Source organism: Opisthorchis viverrini (genome assembly GCF_000715545.1).
Source record: "Opisthorchis viverrini unplaced genomic scaffold opera_v5_93, whole genome shotgun sequence".
NCBI lineage: Eukaryota > Metazoa > Platyhelminthes > Trematoda > Opisthorchiida > Opisthorchiidae > Opisthorchis > Opisthorchis viverrini.
The window spans coordinates 1,226,171-1,249,966 of record NW_008751750.1 but is presented as its reverse complement, the minus strand read 5'-3'; the positions used below and the strand labels follow the sequence as shown (position 1 = coordinate 1,249,966).

The window sequence follows — 23,796 nt, the reverse complement described above, 5'->3', positions numbered from 1 at the left end:
GTCAACTCTGGTGACCTCAAGAGTAGGTTTACGGAAAACCAGCAATCTGAAGATTGCTTTCTTGCATAAACCAACCCTCAGACTCTATTTTTATCACAGGTACTTCTACGTAGCTCCATGTTTTGTCTGCCTCTGTCCCAAATGGATATCTGTGTGACTGGAAACCTTGTCTAGGCTGGAAGTGACCGCAGGGGGTTAGGACGAACATTCAGTCCCCTCCTCATCTGACAACCAGTCAGCAAACCATTAGGCACGTTTCCAGAGTCACTCGTTCGTGTGTACGAAATCACGTTCACGCGTGTCTCTTCGTAACTGAGTGCATTTCAGACACATATCAAAGTGTGGATGTATGCGGTACAGCTCCCATCTTGAGCTGTGAAATTCTTCTGTACGGGGCGCGCCTGATGACAATGTTTTGTCTGTAACCTGTCTTCAGTATGTTTAACTTGATTCGTAAAGTTCCGGTTGCTGCTCTCTAGTCGTAATGGTTCTCACGAGTCTATTCTGTCCTCTGCTTCTTAGATGCTGTTGCATTCCGTAATTTTATCAGTTTACTGACCTATAGCTTCAAGGCAGCCCACTACAGTGACTGTCCTGTCCTCTACAGCACTAAGATTTAGGATAGTCTGTTGTCAATGGTGATATGTCGATATTTATCCCATAACTGGACTGCATTGTTTTACGACCAGACACACAGTTTCTACTGCCACATTTGCTGTTTGTCACACTCATGTTAACCCTATCAATCATCATAATCATCGACAGCATGACATCAGTGTTCAACACCGTATGAATAATGATGCCTTATCTGCCTCAAGTACAGCTTCCCCTGCCTATTTTCCATGTGAATTGGAGTCTACATGAGGTAGGATAGCGAAGAAATTTGACTCTATGTAATCGGTCACGCTTCCCAGGAATTTCACATTTCTACTTCTACTCACCAACTGTTCTTTGGCTCAGGCGAACAGTTCTTTTGGCTCAAAATTATTCCGTGATGAAAATCTCATCCTTCTGCTTAGCCATGGACCAGATTTTCAATTTCGTTAACCCAATTTTTTCGTGCTGATTCCTTGAGATGGATCATCTCCAGTGCACTTTTACACATCTGTTCCCATTACAGCCTCGTTCACCGACCCCAGCAGAGTTGGCCCCGGTAATGTCTCGGCCAAAAGCACATGCGATGTTAGAACTGTAAAACCTCCCAGTTTCCGACGTCTCACTTCGTAGGTTGTTCTTTCATCCTTTCTGTTTTTGTTTAGTTCTTGTCAAGGTGACGCCACACCAGTGAATAATCCGAATTGAATCCAGTGACACATAACTTCAGTGAAAACGCCTTCAAGTTCTCCCCCTCAAATAATCACTTATTTATCAGGATGTCTATAACTTTGACAGTACTTATGGGCCGGTGAAGCTCTTGAACCATACAAGTAATATCATATCAAGGAATGTACTTTAATATCTTGGCTGCCGTTTCATTCGAAGCATGAAGCGGCATTTGTACAATAAATTCACTTGAACGCAAGGTTCAGGTTCATGCTTACCCACACTCGGTTATACTCATTTCGGGAAAGTCTTCCAGCGTTCCTATAACACGAAAGCGCATGTCTTCAGTATTCCATTCTTTTCTCCAGGCTCTTGGAAAATCCTCTCACGTTGTTCCCAAAGTTGCTCATGAACCTCGTGATTTCCTCAACTTTTAGATACAATTCATAAAGTATGTCTGCGGAAAATTGTCTGTATGATTTGATTGCATCCAGGTGAATGGCTAGGCACACGGCCTTTTCCTAATAATCTAACGACTTCCGGCTCTGTTCATTCCGATATTTGCGTTAGTTTTGGTCGTTGCTTATGGAACTCGAATGGGCTCATTTCTTCCAGCTATGAGATTACTTCATGGTAGAGAAGATACTCGTATGATACGGCCAGCAGGAACAGCTATGGACCATAACAAGGGTATTTCTTGGTCACCTTATCCGAGAAGAGAAAAATTCGATAGTTTAAAGGCACAAGTATCCACCAAAATATTTAACGTAGTCTCATGTTTTACGTGAGAAAACGCGCAACGACATGATTTAACCTAGCTAAATCCCAGATGTGCAGAACTTGCTATCCAGTTCTTAACAATTCTCGTCGATTAACTCTGTAAAAAATATATCTCTGAAGGTCAATCTGTCAACCTTCTAAATCGTCCCTCTGCAATTGTTGGCAGTGAACTTTCGAAATCTGTATATTTCTCTTGCATTTCTAATATGCTTTATGAGAAACTGTTCGTGATAATGCGTAAGCTACGCTGTCTACACTCCCAGTGCATCGAAAGCTAATCATGAAATCCCGAAAATATGGCCTAACCTCATCGACAATGGACTGTATCAGTAAGCAGCCTGAATGACACTGGTCGCATCATCCACACATCGTTATCTGCACTCGGTCAACCAGAACTTCACAATACTGGCTCATCATGAATGTTCGACATTGTCCCAATAGTCTCTTCGGTCTTCACTCTCACTTGTTCCAGCTACAGCTTTTATAACATCAGTTATGCTCCGCAATATCGCCAGTCATCTAACGAACGCTGTGTACGAAGCTTCCGGTCCTTCTTCAGGCTTCCCAACCTACACGAACCTTCACGCGATCCAGATGAAATTCATTGTATCAGGTCCCAGTTGACCTTGTCACAGTTAGCAGACCCGCTTATGGACCTGTATGAATGCGGGCACAACGTCACTTTTCAGTGCACACATTGAGGGTGTCTGTCACCTATTAAGGTTCTAGTGTTTGGATGCTCCAAGGGCGCCCACAGTGCGATGCTGGAAGCTGTGCGTTCCAAAGACTTCCTTCTGGTAATGAAGTGGACTTCAGGACTATTGTGCCTTCAACCACCACCGTGTTTTCACACGTACGTTCATGCCTATTCTGCATTCTTCAGTCTAACCTCAGGCAAAGAAATCCCAGTCAGGATATGGACCCTGGAATCGACAGCTGAACGGGCTATCCTTTTCACCGGTTATGCTATTCTGGTGGCAGTTATTCGGTTCACGAAAATGCCTTCCACGACAATCGGATCTCGTTCCATCAGTTTTTCTATTCGAATCCTTGTGGAGAAAAAATGTTACTAGTCAGCGCCCGGCATCATCGGGTAATCCAAAAATCACCGATATGGTGCTGAGAGGCGTCAGGAATGGATTTTGTCACACAGATGAAGACATGTTTTAAATTATGCGGTGTTTTTAAACACGTCTAGCGTTGTTTTTCCACATTAATTTTTGAAATTTTCATGCGGTTTCGTAAACCAAATTCATTAGTTATCTTACATTGCATGAACTCGAAGTCTACGAGACGTTTGTGCATGAAGATCTCGGATAATCCTAGTTTTCTCACTACAGTCCATACGAAACTTCTCGTTTCTTTATCCGAATCACCCGGAGAAGCACAACAATGCCTTTCTCAACCTAATAGCGTTTGACGCAAACCATTCTGAAGCGGTGACCGAGACTGAGAGATACACTTGATTCGTTGTCAGATACAGTGGGACAAAGTTGCATCGATTTTCGGCTAGTCTTACCATATAAGATGTATGTGCCATGCGCTAGATGTATCAGATTATTTTTTGCACACTATTCCATTGCAATCGACCGGATGGGAAGACGACCGAGTTCCCGGACGCTAAAGCACAAACTACAGTACTAGCGGTTCAAGCTGTTTTGTTAGATGCCTGGAATCTGTGAACTAACCGTCTTTTGACAATCAGATGCTTGGAACATCGTCAACTTGACAAGCTTGCTAGATCAACTTAGGCGACTCAGACTCGTGCTTCGATCACTAGCCTTGTTTGCTTGAGCTGGGGCTCGCTAGCAGAAAAACGTGGACTGGCATGTAGTGATGTTATGTAAGGGAATGAAGAGTTCACTGCCAAACCAGCCGCTGTCGGCCCAATCTGCCCTCATGAGTAAGATCCAAGGGATGAGCACTGTTTGCGGCTAAGGAGGTTGGAAATTTGACTCTCAAAATCGAGCCACCTGTGAACGCAACTGGTTTTGTTGTGACGAGACCAATACAAAGTGAAAAACGAAAACCTCCGAGTATCCAAATACACTAAAATACCCATTCACACTCCTGTGTTTCTTGTACCATGATCTGCTTCGCATGGGTCTGTTTATCCAAATACACTAAAATACCCATTCACACTCTTGTGTTTCTTGTACCATGATCTACTTCGCACTGGGTCTGTTATCAAACTAGCAAAATACAGCTTGTGGATTGCTCCCGAGGGATATGAACATTTTCGACTACCTTTGTCCACCCAGGTTTCATCCAGTGGGTTATAGGGCGATGAGGAGGGGGTCCACATGCAGCTCAATACAAACTAACTGTTATGTTCGAAGGGCCTGTCATTATAGGAAGGCCCAATCACACTTGTTAACAGGATAAGGTTGGTTCTAACGGGAGACTCAAATGGATCTCTAGTGAATGTTATTTCTTGGCATGTAAATAGTGTGTTTTATCTATCGGCAAAGTTGTATGTGAAAGCATATTAAGAGATGTAGGCTAAGCTAGGATTATATTCGTCAAAAAATGTGGAAATTCAAATAGGATAAATTCAGTATATTTGTTACAAACCGGTGGGAATTTAGACTGGCAAAATGCCTCCTTTGGATTCAAAAATATCCTTCTCAGAGGAAAAACACCCAGGTTTAAAATCGTTAGTCCAGTTTGGCAGAGGTGACCAAAGACTGTTGGAAGTGTGTGTGTGTGTGTGTGTGTGTGATGTTTTATAAGTAACCATTGACGACAGTCAAAAATCGGTTGTGTAACTTGAACGAGAAAGTTCCTGAGCTCGACCACCCTTTATCGGGTTCTTTGGTTCCTGAGTGAGAGCATTTAATATCTGAAAAGGCGGAGTATAAAACATACAAGTGAAGACAAACACGAAAGTTTTCAGTGTATGGTTGCGGAACTGATTACTGTTGCAGTGAGACTACTGGTCCATTGTCAATGGTTGCACCGGTCAAGTCTGAAGATGTGATAAAATTTTTTTAGGCATTTGTACATCGGCGTTGAGATACTCTTTGGGTAGATCCCCCGAAAACACCTATCAGTGATAAATGAATTTTTGGGTCTTCAGTGGGTCATGGATAGTTTATGCACCGTGTGCATGTTCACAACTTAGCCTCGAAATTCGACTACGTACTGGCGGTGACAGGCTACTCCAGTGGCAACTATCCGCTTACAATTTTTGAGAAGCGGTCTCCTTTGATTAATCAGTAGAGGGTAGCTGAACTCTGTACCAAACAGTCTGACTGAAGGGGGCAGTAGCGGTCGGATGGAGTTATACACTATCAACCAATTAGATCAAGCCGACCACTTTTATGTGTGATCAAACCAGGCCAAGCCCACCAGCTACACAGAACTTCTCTAAGAAGAAATCGCTAGGTGATAAGCAGTGTTTCAGAAACAACCTCCACAGCTGCTCACGTTGGGGTAAAAGTAGGGAACCAATTAGTTTTTCCTTACATTAGAATCAGCGATAATGGTCTTTTCAGTGGTGTGGGGAGTTCTGACAAATAGCAATCAGTTTTAACCAATGGCATTTACCAATGGAAAGGGACTTTGACAGAAACCATAGATAGCAAATGAAGGCATCGATCGGATGTGTTGAGAAGTTGTCAACATACTGCTCGATTATCCTTCTAAATAGAGGAGAAAGATGAGGGCACCTATGGTGTGTCTCGAGTATATACAACTAACTTTCTTCTCTGGTAACACAAAAGCACTATAAGCTAGAACAACCCCCAAATTTGTTGTCAGTTTGTCGAAATATAGGTAGCTCGGGTGTGTTTACTGGTGGTTGATCGGATGGCAGTTGATCTGTTCGTCGAGGTTGGCGATTGGCTTGCAAACGTTTCGTCCCCAGTCGAGGAGACATCGTCGATCACCAATCATATGACAGAATATTGGATACTCTACAAAAAACTACATAAACGCAGCTAGGTACGGAAGAAGTGCCCATTCAGCTGCGCACTGACGATATCTCCTCGACTAGGGAAGAAACGTTTGCAAGTCAATCGCCAACCTCGGCGAACAGATCAACCACCACTAGAACAACCCCATTACTCGAGCGGACCCCTAAAGTCTCGCTGAAAATCGAAATTGTCGAAATTCACTTTTTCAAGTTTGACGCATGTCAGAAAATCTGGAGGTAAAAAGATGCAAAAGGAAGGTGCACTATATGAAGAACGCTCCTCCACCACTTTTAACTGACCCAATGGAGCGTATCCCAGTAGTGAACTCCTTTTGCTGTGGTCTCTTTCGAAACGGATAAACAGAACTTTTCAGACTTACCTATTTCCTAGAACCAGAGCGATAGCAATAGTAAACACCGTTTGGACATCACTGGTAAGACATAGTCGACGGAAATCCGGTGGTTTCGCATATAACGCACCAAATTGGGTGACTAGATGGATGTGACTCATTTTGCTAAATCAACCTTTCAATAGCACAGATTTTGTTGCCTTAGGGGAACGATTGGATTTCGGGTTCTACAAAACAATAACGTGATTGCAGATGCAACTCAAGCGTTTCTAGTCCCCAGTAAACTGGGCCACCAGACTGTTTGCTTTATGCGGCTTAACGTTCACCTCAGTAAAACAAAGTTCAGTCGGACAGGGACAAAATAATACGGGATTCGACTGAGCTAAACATAAGAAACTCACTTCCTCTGTTGACATTCTTAATGAAGTGAAATACTCCTGAAGTGTTCTATTCAATTCAATTCTGACATGGCACCATTGGTGCAGCAGACGGAGATATTGATGGGCGTACTCATCCACTTTGGTTGATAACGAAATGCTCAGTCCGCTGATACGCTGACTAGATACCTAGAGCAATAAATGATTGATGTGAGATACACTCAAGATTATTACACGTACAATTCTTCAAGAAATACTTTTGGAATCAGACAAAGATCTTTGGAAACTTAGTGCAGTCATCATGATTATTGGCAAGAATCTACCAGTTATCCCATCTGGTGCTTAACCGCCATACAACCGTGGAAGACGGAAGACTTTGTAAAAAGCGGAAAGAATATTGAGGAAATCATATGTCATTAAGGAAGACATTAAAGTAAACACGTCTGAGTATCCTGCCGAAACAAGGCATCTAAAACGAGATTGACCCAACGTACATTGTGAACCTCGCCCGTCACAAGCCCAGGCGAACTCTGCCTAGACAGTCTAACGAGCAAATGAAAGTATACACTCCACTGGGATCAGTTGTATCTCATGTCCTGAAGGAGTTCCGACCATCTGCAACTGCGATCACGTGAGACCCAACTGAGCAGGCATCTAAACCTCACAAATCTCGGTTTGACAGTAGCCCCTTTCATTTCACTTTTTCATAGCATGGCCTGTCCTCGTCAACCTTTCGTCAACAATGGTTGGAAACGGAAAGCAGCGCTTTGGTGAATGGACAACGGTTGGGCATAGGTAATAAGTGCTCCAACCACCCTAGTCTGGAAAATTTAATATGTTGCTCCAACGGTTCGGATTTGTTACCGAGTGCCAGTTTATGCCTCACTTCTTTGTTTACTCCTCTTCAGCCCAGGAGTTTTCAGCAACCTTATGAGTAGTGCATTACAAAAATATATATGTATCATGATATCTCGAATATCGTAGCGACCGAAACATGAGGTGGCCTGATGCAGCACATTCAGTTGCCTTGAAACATCAAAACCGAGAGATTCAGCTGGGTTCCAGGTGAGCCTCTCAAAAAAAAACAACTAAGTATGTTAATTTCATTGTTTGGAAGCGATGTTACTTAATTGCTCAGCCGCCACATCTCATGTTAGTTTTTCTTGCCACGCCAAGTTCGAAATATTTTATTCAAATGCATATTCTCAACTTTATTGTCCGATGTTTGTGTCTTTCTTTCCAGTGGGTGTGTTTGAGAGGCAGAGAATGCCTATCGGCACTCATTTAAATGGTTTTCACATGACGAAACAGAGCAAAATTGCTTAGATATTTAGATGGTTTAAATATTCACAACATATGGAGGAATCATGATCGTAAGAGGTGGAATTCAATTTAACAAATCATATCTGCTGTCGTGAACAGCTCGCTTGTTTTTTGCACCCAAGTCATCATCGTCATTGACAACTATACACCAGTAGTACATGCTAGCACACAAGAAAAAATGGTACAGCTGTAACACCCTTTCAATGTCTAGTTGCCACGCCACCTGAAAAAAGCACGAGGGATGAAATACTGCCAGGTTGCCCAAGCCTAGATAGGGGAAGTCGAGATGCAAAGGTCGGGTTCGAACCATGAACCCGGTCATTAAATTCGTGCTCTAACTACTGAGCCACCTGGCCTCCAACCACGTGGCTGTTCACACAAACACTCCAACTGATCTTCAAGCCATACGAGCAAGTTTACTTCACTTAAACAAGGAATGTGAGATCGGTGCAACTGAACCCGCTGGAGTCACCAACAAGTGTACAGAGATAGAGCAGTAAAAGAGGAGTGTAAAAAGTGCGGTAAACCGCATGGTGACAGAGTGCCCGAATAGCCTGAATAGTTATTCTTTTTGGGGCAAAACTTCACAGCCAAAGTGAACAATGTCCATTCCTAGTCTACGGTAATGTTGACTGCACCGCATCTAGTAAGGAAGTTGAAGGGACAATCAACTCGGGATAGACCATGACCCTAGATCCGAGTGATTTTGTTTCCTATACCACTGTACAGCCAGTATTTCTGCAGCTTCATTAATATCTAGGGTACTACCAAGTTGCCCATCCTCCCAAGCAAGAGACTATCGACGAAGTGCGCAAGCTGTCACCACTCTTTCGCCCGGTAGCTTCTGTTCATCCAACTCGGCGCTTTCTTTTCCCCCCTTTTTGTTTCAACATAACCCGTTTGTAATGGATTTTGACTCCGCGAATTCCAGAACCCAGAAAAGAGTACACATAAAAATTTCAAAACTCGTGGTTGCAGATTGACCTTATGCTTTCAAAACAAGCAGTAAACAACTGAAAATATTTGCTGAATAGATAGCTTTTCATTTCAGTCAACTAACGTTGAATCCGTATTAAATGTGTTGAACATAATTTTGGGATATGAACATGACCAAAAAGATTCCACCATTGTTTTCGCATTTTCTCTCTTTCTTGTCCACTACTGGAGCTTTCGATAGATTCTTGCTTGCCTGCTTTGGGCAATGAAATCACCACTCACTATCGATTGCATAAGGCCAGTTTAGCAAAACAATTCCAAAGTAAAATCGATTCCCCTGGTAGCTAGCTGTACGCAAAGATGAGCAGTTGCCAAATGTACGGATTATATCGGTCCAAACTAAGCTTTAATGCACTCAAATCTTAGTATCCCACTACCTAAAATATTATTGTAAGAATTTTTAATGCACATCTATTCCAAGTGCCATGTTTACACCGTTCTGTAGCGACTTTCACGTTGCACCTGTTTTTATACCCTAAAAAAACTGTGTAGTAGCCAAATTAACTATTTCAGCTGTCTAGTCATGCTTGTTTCAGATTTATCGACTGCACAAAGTGGTTAAGCCATGAAACAGACGAAAAATGAAGCACGTAAGGAATGCTGGAAATAAGCAACAGTCAATTACGATGAAAATACGGTCGCCGGTTGTCTTAGCAAAATGATTAGCTCACCTCACTAGTATAATGCGGTTGTAGATTTTCAACAAAACTCCACAAGGTCGAGTTTGCCCGCTAGATTAGTTGGAGAAATAGAGGAGAGATAAAATTCGTTTCGAGAAATTCAGCTAACGCTGAGTGAACCAGTGTTGGTTACATTTCATAAAAGAGGGATTAACTATGCACGGTCAAAATGCCAAAAATACTGTAAGGGTCCATTAACAACCGGCGGGAGAAAGATGGCCTTCTCTACGGAGTTATTTATTAGAAAATGCCAACTGACCAGTTACAGACTATTGGACAGGGAAGCAAAACTCTCATTTGCATCTTGATCACAAAAACTGAACATCCATCTTCTCTTGAACGCGTATTCCTGAACATTCCTGGATATTCACTGAATGTTGCTCAATTCTAAGCAAATGCTACAGAGCGACTTCGCAAATTCCGCAATAGATCTCCTTTTTCAAGAGACGCAAAGCGAAGTTACAAGGAGAAATCATACTACTTGCGTGCCTCCCGCATCAGTAGTACCGCCGTTAGACCGGTAGCTAGTTAGGGTGGACATTATGACTGATCGTTCGTCTACCGTTCATTTCACATGTTCTAAAAGGTCGGTATATTTTGAAGTTTGGGTGAGGGCCTATTCCGACCTGGTGGATCACCTTGTCATATCCTTCAGCTTCATCTTTGTTGGTCAGCAAGCACCCTCATCTAACCACTCTTAAACAAGTGGCCACAATCGTCCCTTAGGGACGATTGTTTGCTGAAGTAGCAGGCCGTTGTTTCTTCGCTGGGTCGGGGAGTTTACTTGCAGAGTAGTCGAACCTACATCAAAGCCAAGCAAAGTGTTACTCCTCTGATGGAATGTTTGTTTGTACAGTGGGCTGGGATCTGGTTTCGGGTTCGTCCCTCACAACAAAGTATAAGACGAAAACACGTTTCACTTCGCTGCACTTGCCAAAAATTCTGCCTTGCTAGAGCACAAGAGAGCAATCCTTTATGGCTTGAAGCGAGGTGATTTAGCTTGTGATAACTGCCACTGGGCGACGTGGGAAAACGTGGAATATGCACGTAAGGGTGAGGAGTACTTGCCGAAAGTACAGGTCATATGCAGATCGGGTACAGGTCAAATACTGCTAACACGTGCAACTTGAGGAAGAATACTCGTGTGATATACGATGCATTGGGACAATATCAAAAAACAATAGCCATTACTAAAATACTCAAGAAGTGAGATCTTTGGAGACAATAACGAAGATTATGCCACAAGGCGAACACTTCAGCCAACTGCTCAACCACCCAGCTACAGACCACCTTTGCCCCAAAACCCCTAAACTGCAGATCATAATGATTTTGAAAACTTCGGGAACCAAAATGGCTTTGTTGAAACGAATATAACATCCATCACAACTTTGTCCGCCTACTCTCGTGGACCTTTTGGTTTTATGAATATGGAAAGAATTGACATGATACTTAAGGAATTTGGCTGCCACGACAAAACAGTATGTCAGAACCACTGCGGTAGTGGCCTGCTAGACCCTGCTGGTAGACAGAATGAAGGAGTAAAATAACTTAGACAGTAACCTGGGAAAGATAAGATGAGACGAATTGTCATTTCACCATTAGTGCCGTGATCAACTCAATGCAATTCCAGGATTATCCAAAGGTTTTTCTTATAAGGCGAGGTAGTGCTGAAGGTACTGAATGTAACCAGTAGAACTAATATGAGAATAAGCGGCTCAACTGATAATTCAAGGAGTAAGGTATTACCATAACCTGCTCTCTGCAACTACTAATTTCTTCTGTGCCAAGATGTCCGTCATAAACAATAACGCAACAAAAAACCAGACTCGAATTTGAATAAGTGAACAAAACGACCTCATCATATATGAAGCCACATATATTCGAAATTCCGAAAAAAAATACTGCTGAAGAATAGGCATCAAAAGAGGTTGTTTCATATGACGATAATTAAATGTGCGTTACTCAGGACGCCATTTTATAGCGCTGTATCCTCACTGCCTGCATTTCAGGGTAAAATCCACGTTGAATTATGCGGCTACTGCAGTTTTAACTTGCCTTTAGGTAAGAACTTCTGATGTATCGTTCAACCCAGTAACCGTATTGTCCTTCTGTTGAACATAACCAATTCCTAGCTCCGTCCAGTGATCTCAAAACTTCATCACCCTGTTTGAACAAAAATTGGGGAGTGAACAGATTCCAAGGACAGTCTTTTCGAACAAAGTAGATTTGGAAAGAGAAAGGTACCAAAGGAAAACGATGATAAAGCCATGTTCACGTTTAGCACCATAAAGATCATTGGGGCAAACTGAACGGAGTATTTTGGCAAAGAAAACTCGCCAAAATGAAATAAAAACAATGTAGTTATGTAACACTAATTCAAAATAACCCGTTCACAAATTGGACAATGTTTTGTCTCCAACTTTTATGATAAATGAAGTTGGCAGTTTAAAGTTATGCAATAATGTGATGTATGTGTAATGAATGATACTGGAATTCAGCAAAAGCCTGAAAATAGACAGAAATTTGTTTGACTTTCCTTGAATAAGCGGAGAAAATAAGGGGATTTTGTGGGACTTCAGATGAGAGGTCGAAGTACATGTACATGAACGAACAGACACTTTTGGGAGACCATGGCACGCCGACCTCACACTTACTGCCCTGTTCGAGTCCGCCGCGAAGAGATCATATCTTGTCGTGCTGTGACTAGTTGCGTACCTCGGCAACCCATTGAATTCTACTGAATGGTATCCATGCCGAATCCACAGAGTGTTTTCTCTGGGCCTGGAACAACAGTGGTAGCTGGTTTCTTCAAATATGGATTATTCGGGTAGTCACAAGCCGATGACTGCTACATTTCAGTCAGGCTTTTGAGTCAAAGGTCCTGAGTGCGGACCCTAACCGTCCTGTTGCCCAGGTTTGGGCACAATGGCAGAGTCTCAGCCCACACAATTGTGAACCTGACAGACAAAAAGAACCTTCATGCCACATCAACCTTTGCGTGGAACATCATCCGAGTCGCTTTATTAGCTGTACACAGCAGGGCTACTTAACAAAAGCATGCGACTGTTGACACATCCCATTTTTCTTTGTTGTTACTCATAATTCCCGTCCTTTCTTGATTGACAATCACTGTTCTTTAGGTTCACGTCAGGTATTTAGGGGCTGGACACTTTACATGCCACCAATCATACCTAACTCGCTGCGTCCGCCATTCAGGCCTCATTCTCCTGACTTTACCCAAGTTTCTAACGCGAAGATTTCTTGGGCAGATCGGCCAACCGCCCACTTTAGAAATCTTATCGGTTCACATCTATTGAACCTCCGAAACTCGAACAAAAAATGAAGAAAACAATCTTTAAGCTTATGTTATCCGGTCTATCCACATTGACGACCACCAACTATAGTTGATCGTGTAGCATCTGCAGCGGGTTACGTCGACGTTGTTACTGGATACCTGTAAACCAGTACTATCCGACTATCTACTCTGAAAAAAACTTACAGCCTTTGTTTGTCGTGTCCATTTATGCACCAAAGAACTGTCGTTCTGATTTGTTAGAAGAGTGATATCCAAAAATCTTGACCACAACAATGAGCTCGAATATGGTCATAAAAGCAGGAGATTTTGATGCACAGGCGGGACGCCTTAGTTCACCAGCACTGTTTGTCTTACTGAAAAGCGTAGTGATAGTGCTGAAAGTATTTTGCGACTTTATCCTGTTCGTGAGTTGTTTCTGAAAAATACCGAGTTTATACACAGCGGGCGCTGTTGTATTACTTGCATTTTGCTGAACAGTTTTGGAGTCAAGTTCACCAGATCGCCATTAGTGGTTCAGTGCTTGGCTGACAATTGTCCTGTAATACACAGGTAGATTCAAACGCGGCTATTTTTGCCGCGAGTTCACACTGAACTTTCCAGGAAGTGAACGACTCATTTAACCTTAGAATAGCATTGTCGACCACAAGTGAGGAAAGCTAACTATTCGTTGAATCGCAGTCGGCCTCCTCGGTGAACACTGGCAAAATTACCTTGTTTGTGAACAGAAGGGACGCGGTGCGACGAGGCAGTTTGTAAAATGTAAGAGTTCGGTGTGGCCATGAATCTTTTAGCTCTGAGTTAACTAGGTTATGCGTTCCAACCATAGGGGTATAGATCGTGACACGGCTGCCGGCCTCTGGTATATTGCAATGCATTTCTTCAGAACGTAAGAAGCTAGTCCAATAGCATATCTTCGGAGTTCGGTCAGAAGGGGGATGATTTGAACGTATGTTTTCAGTACATCAAACGTTTGAGTAACGTCAGTCGGCCAGGTATCGCAATTTATCCAGACTTCAGAAGAGCCAACTACCATATGGATAATAAGGTTCTTTAGATTTTCATGGGCTACGGCGAGAATGTACTTCACCCAAATAAGTGTTCTTCGTACCATTTATTTTCATAGCTGTGTCAGTGTACGGGTTTAAACTGAAATGTCATAATGTTTCTTCACAACTAGTGGAGTTTATCAGAGTTGTCGCCTCCCCTTTTTGGTTAGCGAAGTGAGCATGGTGAAAACACCAAAACAAGGGACCGCGAATCTAGCTATCACAATCATATCCAAAGTTTGACTAATGGAGTTCGATTATATGGAAGACACATTTTCGCTCTTTGGCGGTTATTTAAGTGAGTGTAACAAGTTATACAAACAGTGGTAATGTACCGTTTCTTCTTGAAGGAGAACAGGAAGAAACAATTGCGTAGGATCGGTACCGCGAAGTCTGACCCAAGCATGACAAAAGTTCACAAAAGTCGTTGCGTTTCGAAATAAATGTCTAAATTTTCGGTAACCCCATGAAAAAACACATGAATAACGGGTCACCAGAGAGCTGCACACTAGTTCCTCTATCGTAGAACCCTCGTTCAATAACAGTTCCATTTAACAGTTGTTCATCTGTAACTCCCTTTCGGCGCCTAGCTGCCATCCCATCTGAATGAAGCACGAGGGATGAGATACTGTCAGGTTGCCAAAGCGCACACGGGACTAGTCGAGATGCTGAGTTTAGGCTCGAACCATGGACTTTCCGGCCAGTAATTTTGCACTAGTATATCTCGAAGTGTTCATCCCAAGATCTGACTGAACTACGTACACTATATGAATAATATACCCGAAGGGTTTTCCCTCCGAAATGGACAGTAAAACGATTGGCATGCCTCAGGTAATACGATGAAGTAGTGTCGAATATCAGGCCGTGGACAGCCATCAGGAACAAAAAAACTAACACTAGAGTTGAGTGAGGATCACAGCTTATTGACGTGTAGCTGAAATACGGCGAGTGGGCTGGTTTGGTACTTGGATGAGTTATCAGGTAGATTATGCAAATGAACTTTAGGTGTCTACTTCATCTGGCAGTTTACCCCATCAGTGCATCGAAACAATAATCCAACCGATTCCGGGTATAAGGTCTTAATAATAATAATAATAACAATAAGGTCTTTCACTTCCTGATCATCCGTGGCGGAATTACGATGAAAAGTATATTTACTCTATACTTCTGTCGCAGGCTGCTCTCGCAGATGAGATATTTTCTTAGATCTTTCATCCGGGTCCATTCCCACAAAATGTTATGTCCTAGCTTCCAAACTCTCACTCGCACCGGCTAAGGAATACGTCCGACTTTCATCATTTTGAGGATTCAGATGAACAAGTGCGTCTGCATCTTGATGTCTGCTGGAAAAATGAGTTGTCATCGGGCTGCTGCCAATGCCATTGAATGGTGGAAATGTTCACTTTCAGTCAGAGAGCAATTCCGATTAGTTTACTCCCGAAGTTGGACACAAGAGGTGTCTAAAAGGTTGAGGAATAAGCCTCGATATAGCAACATTGTCGTATTCCATCACTCCACAAAACTCTATCATGTTCTACCAAACCGCACGTTTTCATTATTCTGAACGTGTTACCGAGTACACCACTTGTCTTCATCGACAATGACTCGGATTACGTAGCATATGACCAAGCTACCACAATCCTTGAGATTCACTGATTCCGCTGCGCTACCGCACACAACAATCTAGCTCTGATTTTTGTGTGAAATCGAGATAAAAAACATCGACACATGGTATAATGCATGAAACCGTGAATTTCGCAATTTACCTCAAATGAGCGGTCCGTACGTTTCGGAAGCGCTTTTACTTCGTTGGTACATTCGGCCAAAAGTCGAACGAGTTTCTGGAATGGAAAAACAATGATGCTGAGAAATGNAAAAAGAATTAAAAGTACCTCACATCATTAGGAACTTGTAAGCAGGAGGCAAGAAAAGTTTGGCAGCCCTGGGCGACACAAAGTAGGATCTGAAAGGAAACCTGCAATCCCTGGACGAAACTTGGCGAGCGCACGCATACCTGACTGTCTACCACACCTTGCGTGTTTATACATGGACAAAGCGCTGTGTTCAGTCGTCTGAATATAAGATGGATTCGAGCACGGGACATTTGTCATGCGAGGCGGACATGCCACCACTACTACTCCACCAGAGTGAACTTATGTACGCTTCATCGAGGTGACTGGTCACTCTGTCGCTTCGAACGACGACTCAACAACTGTTTACTCCGATCAGGAATTCCTAGCCAATCAGCATCATGGATGTCTGAATTCTGAAAGACACCTGAATGCAGTTCTGGATCTGTGGAACTGCCACTCACACCTCTTTCATCCGAAAAGCCCTTCCCCCATTTTGTGGTTAGTCCACGCTAGGAGGCGGTTGGTTGGATGCGAATTCTGCAAAGCCCCCTACTACCAACAACTAATAAACAGTATCTGAGGCGTTTCAAACGTCCGTGGGACTATCTGACTGAGAAGGCTTTACATGTGGCTCACTCGACCGACTAGACTACGTTGGTTACTGGGTCGTCACGTGGCTCGTTGGAGAAACTAGGCAGATCGCTCTGTGACCGGTATATTCGCATCTTTATACGTATCAATCCAAGTGCGTCCAGTGATATTACGATCGCCCCGCGTGTCAAATATCCAGGTCTCAACTCCCGCAGTGGCCAACTGAATTTCCCATTAGTGACCAGAGTTCTAGTGTGGTGCTGGAAAAACCGGACAAGCTACTCAGGGGCAGAAAGTAGACTACACAAAGAGAATGGTGTAAATGAAAAGTATAATTTTCGGTCAACGTAAGGTTTTAGTATTATGTAGAATTTGTACTCAACATGATACCAGCTGAAAAGCATTTTTCTGCCTCGGCGCGGTTTTTTGGTCTAATACTAACCTAGGCTATCCCTTTGGTTTGTTCGGTCAGATAGTATGAGCTCGAGATAACCCGGTGGTTGAGGCGTGAACTTACTAACCGGAAGGTCCTTGGCTCGAACCCAACCATCGACATCTCGACTGCTCTTGTCTAGACGACTTTTGTGTCAACCAACCTGTTTGGAAAGACTGTTAATACTTTTAATATCAGTTATCTTTCTGGGCTCATAATAATAGGAAATAAGGTTGTAGAGGTACCATCCAATAACCAGGTTCTTGACTACATCCATGAGTCATATTGAGTTCCAGAGGATCACTGCGACAAACCGCTTACATTTATTTGGTATTCACCTAGGTGTCAACACCTGTCACAATAAGCCTCAAACAGGCATATTATATGGAGACTGCATAATCAAAAACTCCATGCGAGGCGTGATCTCTGTCTACTTCATCGAACTTACTGAGCCCTCATCTAATATGTACTTCTCTTCATTAATTGGGATTCGGAGGTCCGGGTTAGTTTTGGATATAAGGTACATTAGTGCGCACACTACTTCAATCCGTAGATTCTTTTGTAGCTTGACCAAAGTGTTCCACGTTGCCGGTTGAACCAACTGACCCTGGAGATGAGAGGATATGGGAGAAGCTTACCTACTCAGGTCAACAAGACAGACAAACTGAACAATAATTGATTATATTCATAAAGGTTGCTGTTTCACAAGGTTGCTAAAAACTTTTCGACAGCCCACGACCGGTTTCGCTCTTCTTGGGGCTCATCAGGTAGGCGCAGTCCCCGAGTTTCCGTCAACATTATGTTCTACTTGAACCCGAATTGGACTGTTTTCGAGAAATACACTTATTTGCAAATCAATTTGGTTTTCACGACACACTCAACTGAATCTCTCGTTTACCTACATGATGAGCCCCAAGAAGGGCGAAACCGGTCGTCGGCTGTCGAAGGGATTTCAGCAACCCTGTGAGTAGTTTCCTTCATGAAAACATACTGTGATTTCTCGAATATCGTGCAAACTGAATCATGAGACGGCCTGTGTGCAGCACATTCAGTTGTAGAATATCATAAACGAGAGATTCAGTTGAGTCTCTTGTGAAAACCAAATTGACTTGCAAGCGAGTGTATTTCTCGAATAATCGATTATCTCTTTGTAATCCACGTTTTTGCCACTGCCGAGATAAGACGAAAGTACCACAACAATACCAGTGCGTATAATAGTAGCAACTAATTTAATATTAATTTGCATCAGTATTATTATCCACTGAATATCCCAAAAGCCATCTTACCAAAATCGCTTTGGGTCTGTTTGTGGCACACACTGATGACTGGGTATCATGGACATCTTCTTCTCTGATTAAACACCCACGCAAAAAAGGTGCATTTCGTCGGCTTTTCAAGGCCATAGCAGAGCGGGAGTTTTGTATGTACTCACTGCTTCCTGCTAGACAGTTGGTGAATCATTTCAGTGCTGTCAGACCACACTGGTCGTAGCTGAAGTTGACCTAAGTCTCCCTGATCACATCATGCCATCATGCCATCACAACCCAAAAAAAAACACGAACTCGGTATTTCTTTCTTTATGAAAAAGGCTGCATCAGAGTATGTTGGAAGGAATTCCTGTAAAATATGAGAAAACGCACAATGAAGACTCAAGACATCATCACGATAACCGGAGTGTTTTGGCATACTTTGGACAAGATGGTCTCTAGTCGATCAGAGGGGTTCACAGTTTTGATCACGGTGGAAGAAAAGTTATGCTGTGGAAGTTCCAGAAGGTCGGTTAATATTCGGGGGTTTCCCTGAAGAGTTATTGTAGTATAATACAGCGGAACCGTGCATTATTATTCGCTGCAGTGTAATGCGCACTAGGTTACCACTGAGAGTATCAACAAATTGCCCCCCCCCCCAAATCAACTGCAAGCGAAGTATTTCCGGGACCAAAAATGATGAAGTAACAGAATAGACCACTTGTGAAGCAGTATATTTTTTATTTGATGATCGATACTGATCCCTTCCTAACTTTAATTAGTTTGGGGTCAACCTGGCTTGCAGCAGAACAGTACAGAAGGGGAAATCCCCTTAGCTCTTACATTCTTGAATATTTCGATAGCAATCCTGTTGGAACATAAATTGTTCACCCAACTAAGTATGTTCGTTCTGATTCGGGAAGTGACAGAATCCGAGAGTAAATCTCAGGAGAAAATAATGGAAAACTGATCTGCGTTTTATTACCACTTGAGGAATCAAATGTTTATGTCTATTTCTCTAGTGTGACCTACACTTTTGGCGTGGCGGTTTGTTAAACAAGCAGATGCGATCAAACCACTAATGTCCAAAGGCATATAGTCCTGAGAATTCCGGTTCAGTCCCCCACCTCTCACTGCTTATTTTCAAATAGGGTAAATTAATGTACTGATACATTCTTGAGATTATTGTAAACGATTATTCGAAGCACACTTGAAGACTAATCTGATGTGTTTAAAACGACAAGAACTCGCCCATATTGCACTTCCAGCAGCACTACAAGATCGTCAACTTTCAAAGTGCAGTTAGATGGATAAACAGTTACACAATTTTTTGTATTTTGCTACGCAGCTTAAACGTAGACTGATCAGTTCTGTCTGGTCAAAGCAGATATAGCGTTTCAATCAACAGAAACGTTCTCAAAGGAGTGTTTCATCAAAAACGCAAAATATCTTACACAGTGACAGTGTACGAAATTCGTCCGGGCATTCTAAACAGTGGTGAATCGGTCAGCAGCAGTGACATGAAGCGTCCCACTATATTTTGGATTGATGGACCTATTCCAAGCAGCAGACACGAACAGAATGCATCACTCCGGAGCAGATTCTAAATCCGTCAATATAGCGCATATCTTTGTCAGGTAAAAACGCAGAATTATTTGTTTTGGAATTAAGAAAGCGGTATCAAAATCGCGAGGATATGAGAGGCTTTGCTCGCCATATCGTCGTCCTTGGCGGTACCAGTAGTGTATTGAACCGTTTCGTAATTCGAGCCTGACACTGATCATGTTAATGTGGTCAGATTCAGCGGACTTGTGCGCCCCTAGTGGAGCAGTGTGATGTCGTGTGCTCTTTCTGCCTTAGGGATGGACGAATACAACATGCGTTATGACTCGGAGGTGACCAGGTTAAGCATCTGACTGTGCAGAACCGCAATGCATGAATAATCGTAATGCACTACTCATAAGGTTGCTGAAAACTTTGAAGTTTGACCATACGGGACACTACACCGCAATTGTTAAGGTTCCGATCAAAGGATGGTTGCAAGAACAAGTATTTACGTGGAAGCCTCGAAAGTAATGAATAACGTACAAGGGACTTCTAGTGTTTCCTTTCAGCGAAACTTTCAGTTAGCTAAATAGTCACCCTTCCTCACACTACAAACAATTTTAGGCGATCGAACAATAACCTGGAGTGGATTTTCGACAGAATGCACACGTAACATCGCGATCAGTTAAGCAGCCATGTTGTCGGAACTTCTGATGGACTTGTTACCGGATGTGAAGTCTACATCCACTACGTCACTGTTTATTGCACGGACGTGGTTGTTCAAGTACTGCGTAGTGGAGTGTCCACAAGTACGTTGCCAAAAGTTTCATGAGTTCGTACCACCCCCCAGAAATCCTGAGATCTTTGTCGAGCAGTGCCGTGGATTGAGGAGGTGTCCATCAGATTGTGGGAAGTTATTCGAAGCACACTGAAAATAATCAGTTCCTTCTGAGGCCGCGTTAGAATGCACGATGGCGAACGGTGATGACATTCATCAACATGCCATTTAAAAGCTGAAAAATTACGGTTACCCTTGGAGCTGAAATTTCATTCGCTACTTTTTATCCCAAACAAATCCACTCAATACAGGTTTGTATTCTGGATTATCATTCGTGATAACATGGAGTATTTGTCTTTCATTGTACTTCAAATGGATAAGGCAGTGAATAAGTGGAGATCGATCAACCTGCTGTGGTTGGATGCTTTTCAACATTGGTGTGAATTCCACATGGTTCAGCGCGGTCGCTCCGTTTTCTAGAGATTGCTTCTAAATAAACATACTGCTTTATAGGAAGCATAGCAAACATGAGGCAGATAACCATCCGTTTTGAACTGCGAATGAGTACAGTGACAACAAATTCACGTTTGTCGATGACGTGGGCAGTATGTTGAAAATGCATGAGGCTTTACTTGACTTGTCTTACGTGACTTGAAACAGAAATCGATGCACTGAATACAACAGCTGGAATCATTGGAGAGTGGTCCAATTTTTACTGGTGGGGAGTTCAGGGGGAAAAGCTGCGAAGTGAAGGAAATAGTTTGGATGCATGTACACCATATAATGTCTCATGGACCGTGTTCGCAGGTATCCGCAATCATTGGTGTGATCTATCTCTGAGTCCATTCAACTGCCTTCCTCTTTCTGGCCTGTGAAAAAATCGATATCAAGCACTGTCCGCTCCTACTTCACTTCAAAAGTTTCACTATCTACCAGAGATCTCGACCGTTCCTCACATTTCCATACTTAGCATTTGAGGGATCTGCGTTCCACTCTGGTAAGGATGTTCTGCATTCGGTTCAGTATTGATTTGAAGATGTCGGGCGTAGCTTTAAACACCACAAGAATAGCTTCTCCGATTTGCTGACACGTGACATCCGAGGACTGATTAGCGTTTTTTGTTCCGGTGCACTACAGAGTTTTTGAGCCGGCTCGGGTTGGTAATGCTGCGTCATGACAGATCTCCGAAGATGATGGATTCGCACATTTTATCGATCCACAGGACCGTAAGAGAAGGAGTGATGACAGGTGTGCACACACTAAAAGTGATAGAATATCACTATGTAAATCCCGGAAAGGGCAATAACCTTCAACAGTCACTATTCACTAGTGGATGATTGCCACATAATCCAACTAGATCCATGGCTGATTTCTTCCTGGTGGCCACTGCGTTTTACGATCCGCACGGTTGTGGTAGAAACTTATACCAAAGGGGCATGGTGGATGATCAGCATATATTCAAAGGAATCAATTCCGCTTGTTTGCTGTCTGGCCAAACATGTTGCGGGGCTCAGTCGACTAAGCTGTTCATTCAGATTACCTAAAAGGATGACAATACCAGCGTTCTAGTCTAACAGGCCTGCCGAGACAGACCTGGGTAGCGCCTTTCCAAGCATCAGAAATTTAGTCTGTCAAGACATGATCGAACATTACAAACGGATCCTGGTCTCCTGCTGTGGTTTTGAATTCTATTGAGGTGGATAACACAACAGCGCCGAAGAGCGTTCGCTGGAATACAATTCAGAAAAGCGCGGTCGGCTTTTTGTGCAACTCTTACACCATATATATCATGGGTCGTTGCTTCAGGATCAATGGCGTGCATAAAGTGATTTCTGAAAAAAAAACGGTTTTGTCCTGAATGTATGGAATGTCTCATAATAAACGCAAAATTTAATAGATAAATTATACGTAGTCAGCCAAATAAAAAATAATAAAGTTCTTTATTAATAGTAACCACATAAATGAGGTTTTGTATGCAACTATTGACATTTTTTCCATTTACGATGGATGTCAGTAAGCGCATTGAAATTGTGAAACTATTATTTCCTTGGTGAACGCACCACCGCTGCACTTCGTGGTTACACAACCAAACATGGTCTCATCAAAGATCCTTTCACCGTGTCGACCATTACACGCTTGATTGCGAAATTTGAGTCCACTGGATCTGTGTTGGATTTTCCTGGCAAAGGGAGAAAGTCTCTGAGTGATGAAAGAGCGCCCGTTTTACAGCATGCCGTCGAGCATCTTCGTCAATAACTCAGGTGTCTCAGTTGACCGGCATTCTTCGGCCAGCGTGCATCGTATTATGAAACGCCACCTTTGTCTCTACCCGTACCATTTCACTTTATTACAAAACATCACCGAAGAAGACAAGGAGCAACGTGTTAAGTTCGCTAACTGGCTGCTGGACAATGAAGAAATCGTTCCCAACATTTTATGGAGTGATGAAGCAAATTTTTCTGTGGATGGCGTAATCAACAAGCATAATTGCGTGATATGGTCCCGTGAAGCTCCTCACGAGTACCTTACCCATAATCTCCGTTCCTCTCATCTCTTTGTGTGGATGTGACTCTCCTCAAAGTGTCTCCTGCGTTCCATTTTCCTTGAAGCTACGGTTTCCGGCGACAGTTACCTCCATATGCTGCAGACGCATGTTATCCTGTAACTCAAGCAGCACAAGAAGTCATCGGCCGTCTTCCAACAAGATGGCGCTCCACCCCACTACTCAAACCAAGTGAGAACTTACCTCCGAGAGCGATTTCCTGATGAGAGTCATTGCTCGTGGATCTCTAAACTTTTGGCCCGCAAGGTCACCCGATCTCACACCCCTGGATTATTGGTTTTGGGAAATGATCAAGGCTTGCGTGTATCGTAAAAAGAAAGCGGAGAATTTGGTGAAGTTAGGAGCAAGAATTGAAGAGGAGTGTGCACGAGTGACGCTTGAAGTAGTTAAACATGCTGTCTCATCCCATACCACCTCCAACTTGTTGTAGAAGAAAATGGCGGTTAATTTCAACATTTTTGTAATATTAGTTTATTTGTAGTAAACCTCCATAATGTTTGTATGTTTATCTAAGAAATAATAAATGTTTAGATTGATAATAAAGTCTTAATGTATGTATTACTTTTTGCGTCTATTATGGGACATCCTGTACTAGGTGTATGGCCAAACATCAGTATTTTGTTCAAGTTTTGAAGGTGCAGTACACGCCAACCTTAGGGTGACACAAATTATGGGTGAGCATTACCTGTTAGCCAGTTTGGACAGGTTATATAAGATAGCTATCGAACAAATGATCCGG

The 23,796-nt window shown here is 42.8% G+C and overlaps 1 protein-coding gene across 1 annotated transcript in view; it reads right to left on the bottom strand.

The window, feature by feature from the left end:
- Positions 1-4,542: 4,542 nt before the first annotated feature.
- The window catches only part of T265_05175 (hypothetical protein), a gene marked incomplete at both ends in the record, with an annotated part of 42,341 nt that continues 23,087 nt past the window's right edge, over positions 4,543-23,796 (bottom strand). The window contains 6 exons of the mRNA XM_009170107.1: positions 4,543-4,885; positions 6,711-6,875; positions 9,677-9,736; positions 11,741-11,848; positions 15,814-15,888; positions 17,373-17,531. Of these exons, the coding sequence (XP_009168371.1) occupies positions 4,793-4,885; positions 6,711-6,875; positions 9,677-9,736; positions 11,741-11,848; positions 15,814-15,888; positions 17,373-17,531 (660 nt within the window). The remainder of the gene's footprint in view (positions 4,886-6,710; positions 6,876-9,676; positions 9,737-11,740; positions 11,849-15,813; positions 15,889-17,372; positions 17,532-23,796) is intronic.